We start from the raw sequence: 6,000 nt of genomic DNA on the forward strand, positions 1-6,000 counted from the left end.
TTGACAGAAAAAAATGTCTAGTTATAAAGGTCTATACCCCCCCCCCCCCCCCAAAAAAAAAAAACAAAGACAAAAAACAAATAAAACAAAAAAAATTAATTGCTGTGATGCTGTGAAAGAATAAAATAAGCAGAAGCTTTTCTGATTAAATGTATAAAATATAAAAAATATCTGTACTGGTATGCTATTTCATATTAATTTTAAATACCAACACGTAGTAGGAATATTTAATGGAAAAAGAAATAACAAATGCACAGGTACTCCAAGAAAATCAAAGACGAATTATAAACCTTTAAAAACAATAAATAATTGACACTTCAAGTGTAATTGTTGAGCTATTTTTAGCGCTGTCAAATTGCAGACACTGAATTGTCACGCTTCAGTGCACAGGCTATAAACAATTGCCGTGTGTAAAGCAATTTATACACGGCTTATACTACCTGTTGACATTTTTATTGAGTGTGATTTGAACATATGTAGGATTAAATAGGTAATTAGGGGTGGATTTAAGGTAATTATTATTGGTATAGCTGAAAATCCCATGTGGCAAATTGACTCTTGTGCAGATTTTATCACGTGTCAAATTTGTGCATTTCCTGATTTTCACGAGTCAAAACCCGGATCCCCGTGTCAATCGAGAGCCCTGGTTATTTACATAAACTTTGCTTAAAAATATATTGTTTTATAACTGCTTATCATTTTAACAAGCACAAAATTCCATTTGTCTAAGAAATGGATGCAATATATTATATTAAATTTAAAAACTTGGGATACTGATAATAATTTATTATCTTAAAAATTTAATCTTATTTAAAATATCATCATCATCATCATCTCAAGTAATTGCATCACTCCGCAAGTAGTATACTCGCAATCAGTTGTAATTAACATATATTTTTTTAATATTCCAAATCTAACGTGTTTTCAAAGAATCGCATTACAGAGTCTATATTTACTCTTAAGTTTTAAGGTAATAAAGTGGGTGGGGTTTCAATTGTTTATAAAGTAAAAATATAAAAACAAAATGATCATACCTTGTTATTTTCGAGAGCTTCAGCGGAATGTTGTTCCTTTGAACCGAAACATGTCTGGCATTTGCTCTTGTTAAAAATATTTGGTACAAATTTCCTGCATTTTGATGCCATTTTTCAATTAAAATAATTCGAAATAATTAACAAGTTAGGACACCTGGTTTTCAATTAGTTCACATCTTCAAATAAATCCGTCCGAATTAAACCATTGCATTAATCGAAATCCGAATTAAATCAATAAGTCATATCTATTGTAAATTAACTAGGTGAGAAATATGGATAAATTTTCAGTGGATTTAATCAAAACTAAATAATTTGTGTTTAGTAGTTTGTGGCCTGTTAACATACGTCGGCCATTACAAGGTGCGAGCGTAGTGATATTGTTTACGTGAGTTACACTGAACACATGAGTGTACATCCGCGAAAAGGTGTACAAAAAATAGTCCAACTCGCAAAAAGAGATAGTATCAGTAATAGGGAATAGACAAAGTATATGTAATACCTTTTCATTTTACCAGTCAATGAACATTTTTTGAAAATAATGGCGTTAAGTTTAGACCGCTCCAGTATAATTGGTAAAGAGCGTCGAACTTGAGATAACTAGGCCTGGCTTTATTACCTCACCGAAGCATAACAGAGTTGTCTTTCCTATCATTGACGTTACAGTATTTTGCTGTGCTTGATATGGTTCTATTTGCATATCAAATATGCTTCTGCTTTTTTGCTAATATATCCGACGTACTGTATACTTGTAAACAACTAAAATATTTGAATATTGTGTTATAATATACTCAACATTTGTGTAATATTTGACATGTATTTAATGCAATAAAATATGTTAAATTAATCTGAAATATTTGAACAAGGAATTAAGACATTTAATGTTAACTTTACAACTTGGACGTCGTTAAAGCAGCATGCCTCCAGATTCATGCTAATTTTTATGAAAATTAAAAAAGTCTTTAAAAGGTGACGGGAACAGAAAACAAAGAAAGTTATTTACACATTGCAAAATTAAAGCGCTTACATTCCACGTAATTTACCGAAAAGAGATCAAATTATGCAAAAATAGTTTTTTCTGAGTAAGTAACTTAATTAGCAGAAATATGATTATTTATACTACAAAATCAGTAAATAATCGTACAATATTTAAATTAATACTTGAATATTGAATATTTTTACTTTTCTTAAAGTTTTAGTACATTTATCTCAAGTTTGATTTTCAAGAAATATTTTGGCTCATCTGGAAGCATGCAGCTTTAGGCGTGAATTTCACAGATATGTCTTTCTTTAAAAATGAACACGAGTATCTGACGCGCACAATCATTATTTCCTAAGCATGATTTTACACTTTAACACCATTTAACACGATGTTACAATATTCTTTTATTTAACAGTATCTAACCAAATGCATTTAAAGATAAAAGATAAGTGTATACAAGTTTTTTTATACATTAGAAGGATTCGTTTGAAATCATGGCGCTGAAGTGTTTGGATATTTTGATTGTAAAAATTATTTTATTCCTTCGACTTCTTTGTGTTCGAAAACACATGATGTACAGATGTATGCTTAGCCTGTGGGGCTCGAACAGGGCCGTTAATACATTAAATATATGAATATTTGTGATAAAATATAAGTTCGAACCCTGACCACTCACCTTGTATGGCTTGCCTAGACCCATATGAATCACACATATACCTACAAGTGGTCTCATTCTTTAGCGGAACCCATACTTACACAACCATGTATGATACAGATGTATACTTGGTCTGTGGGGCTCGAACCGGGCGTATCGCAATAATTGTGATAAAACATGTTTAAACCTCGATTACACACCTTATATGACTTGCCTAGACCCCTATGAACCACAAATATATAGTATATACACAACCATGTATGATATAGATATATACTTTGCTAGCCTGTGGGACTCGAACCAATTCGTAAATCTATCAAATATCCGAACAATTGTGATAAAATTTCGAACACTCTAAGAAAAAGGATTTAACCTAAATTACGCACAGACTCAGACACAGAGACGACTATATTTTTACAGACACTGTTTTATATAATATAATTTAGTACTTAGAATGTTTTATTCTTTTTTTTATAAAGCTTATTATTTAATTTATAAGCATCTATTAAGTGTAAATCGGAGGTAATTTTAGGCAAACATTGCTATATATTATACATCCTTTTCCGACGAAATGACCGTCGGGTAAGATTATATCTTTTTATATTCCTTGAGACTATTATTTAAATGTTGTATTAAAAGAAAGTTCATCTTGATATCTTATTTCAAACATTATTTACAGACAGTTGAAGTTCATGAAAAAAATCCCGAAAAATTGAATGAACCTTTCATGCAACAAAGAAGGGTAAAGTTGAGTAAAGGTTGTTACTAAAATAGATTTTGTTTGTTTGCTCTGATGACATTACCCGCTACCATTACCCTTACCCTATTACTCACCATTATTTCCTGAGGCATAACATTATCCACCATTACCCACCAACACCTTTACAAACCTTTAACTCTGACCTCTACCCACTTCATGTGCGATGCTCTGGTGAAAATACCCACTACCATTACCCTTACCCATTCCTAACCATTATTTCATGAGGTAAAGGCATAACATTTACCCTTACACCTTTACTCACTCAAGATTCATGCAAATTTTATGCACATGTTAGATATTTTAAAAGTAAAGTATTGTCAACTGAACAAAGAAAGCTATTTTACAAAATGCAAATTGTAATTAAAATCTACAAAAAGTACCAAAATAGATGTGAATATGCAAACATAGCCACTAATGAGTTAGTCACTCGAAAGAAATATGGTGATAAATACAGCAAAATAAGTCATTGTATATAACATGTATTTTTGTTCTTGAATAATGACTATATTTTCTTAAAATCTTAAAATCTAAGGATATTTTGGCTCACCCAGAGTTATTTAGATTTAAGTAAAAAATTACAATATTCTTTGCAAAATATGCCCGTACTTTTTAAAAAAATAATGACCACCAATTCTGATTATACAAAGAATGGCTTCATGTGAAATAAATAGTCAAAACCAAATAACTGGTCAAAGGGACATAATTACGCAAATGTTGAAATAAGTTCAAACAAGGTCGGCAGAGTAATCTTTCTTGGATAATAACAATTAACTTGGTTACTTAAATAATCAATGGTTTTATAACTACTGAAAAATGTCTAAGTGTAATAGATAGGCAAAAAAACCCGAAAATAAATGAAAAAAATGTTATCAAAAATACAAGTAAAAGGAAACTAATTTTTTAAAAATTTTTTAATCTTAAAAAAATATTGTTTTCTTCAGAAAAAGTTTCACATTGCCCCATTCATTTAAGTATATTTTTTATTATTTCATGATTGCTGTATGTCTGAACCCGACTTGTTATCAGATTATATTTTGGCAATAAACTATATTGATTATATTAACATTTAACACTTTTTTCTTCCCAAAAGTGAATGAAAGATACGTAAATAATGTTTAAAGGAGTAAAGAAATAAATAAGTTGACCCTTCTTGGGTTTGAACAGTAGTTATAGCCTATTTGATGAGGTAATGCTCATACTTCAATATGGTAAAAAAGGAAATTTTTCATTCAATATATTTGAAGATGGCCTAAAAAGCAAAACTTTGGAACTCTTATGTCAATTACAAATAATATATAACCTGGATTATTATTTGTTGTATGATTTCAAACAAAGGGCATTATTCAAGATCTTTGTAAATATAACTAACGCTGACTAGTAAAAGGGAGATAACCACAACAAGATTTGTTATGATGCTTACGACGGTTATTTCATCTTATTATGGTAGTATTCCCGATAAAAGGATTGATTTAAACGTTGTCTTATAACAAGTATTTATCAAATATATGCCAGCTTGCAATAATGTTTTTTCTTGTTATATTAAAGCTCTTTTTGATAAATTCTGTTGAAATGCTTTAATACTATTAAACTTCAGAATACACTTAGGGTAATAAAATGATTCTGCATGTTTTCGCTTTAAATTACAGTTTATTTGAACTGTTTGACTTTGAATTGTATATATGGAATGAAATATTGAATGGAAAATATGTTATATGTTGTAGGTCAATATAACTACTTCGTAGACTTGTCAAGTCCTACAGGCAATATTAATTGATACGTTTACACTTTATCTGTTGTCCTACCTTAATTCGAATTCTACAGAAAACTGTATATATCAACTGTTATTTCCTAAATGTATATGTGTATCATTGTTGTTTGACTATGAATTTGTTTTATGCTTGTTAAAATTCGTCTTTGCATTATAATGATTTTAATGAGTTTGCATTAACCAATAATGTTTTCTGCGTTTATCTTTTCTTTGAGGTCGCATTGACCAAATTTGGGGCTTGGTTGCCCTAGGGCCGAGTTGTTATTGAATTGAAGGAAACCAGTGGTCTTTGGAAAATAAATGAATTTTTTAAAAGTCACTTTATATCTCCTGCATTTAATTAACGTAAAATATTATTTTGGTTAACTTGACAGCTTGATTTCAAGTATGTACTATTCTCATAGATATCTTGATGTATATGTATCTAATGGACACTAGAATACCGGTGTTTATTACATTTATACGAAAAACATGACAGATATTTTTTCTTGCATATTCTGTCATAATCTATTATACTTAGATACTTTTTCATAGAAATCAATGTCATTACAATTATTACTATTTCCTGAATATAACGTACGAATTTACAACTTTATTCATAATGACAAAATGACTTCATCCCAGACACATAGTTTCATTCTTTAACGCTCTTCATTCATATAATTAGTTGATGAAAATAACGCGATTGTTTTAGCAATTCCATGTCTGATGAAATTTCAGTCATTGGCTTCACTACCAGAGAATCAGTCTGTTATGCAAAAATATAATTTCTACTTATGTAAAATTGTGTATTTTCGGAATCCA

General features: G+C 29.8%; 1 protein-coding gene across 7 annotated transcripts in view; it reads right to left on the reverse strand.

Annotated features, from left to right (window-relative positions):
• The window catches only part of LOC132738574 (putative leucine-rich repeat-containing protein DDB_G0290503), a 75,034-nt gene extending 73,617 nt beyond the window's left edge, over positions 1 to 1,417 (reverse strand). For 6 of the 7 annotated variants that reach the window (XM_060726090.1, XM_060726111.1, XM_060726150.1 and 3 more), the window contains exon 1: positions 1,035 to 1,416. In XM_060726090.1, coding sequence (XP_060582073.1) covers positions 1,035 to 1,145 — 111 coding nt within the window. In that variant the 5' untranslated portion in view covers positions 1,146 to 1,416. Of the gene's footprint in view, positions 1 to 1,034 lie in introns of all 7 variants that reach the window. The other variant, XM_060726135.1, reaches the window with a different exon arrangement.
• Between the last annotated feature and the right edge of the window lie 4,583 nt (positions 1,418 to 6,000).

Source organism: Ruditapes philippinarum, unplaced genomic scaffold (genome assembly GCF_026571515.1).
Source record: "Ruditapes philippinarum isolate M1 unplaced genomic scaffold, ASM2657151v2 ctg2210_1_1_1_1, whole genome shotgun sequence".
In the NCBI taxonomy this organism is placed as follows: domain Eukaryota; kingdom Metazoa; phylum Mollusca; class Bivalvia; order Venerida; family Veneridae; genus Ruditapes; species Ruditapes philippinarum.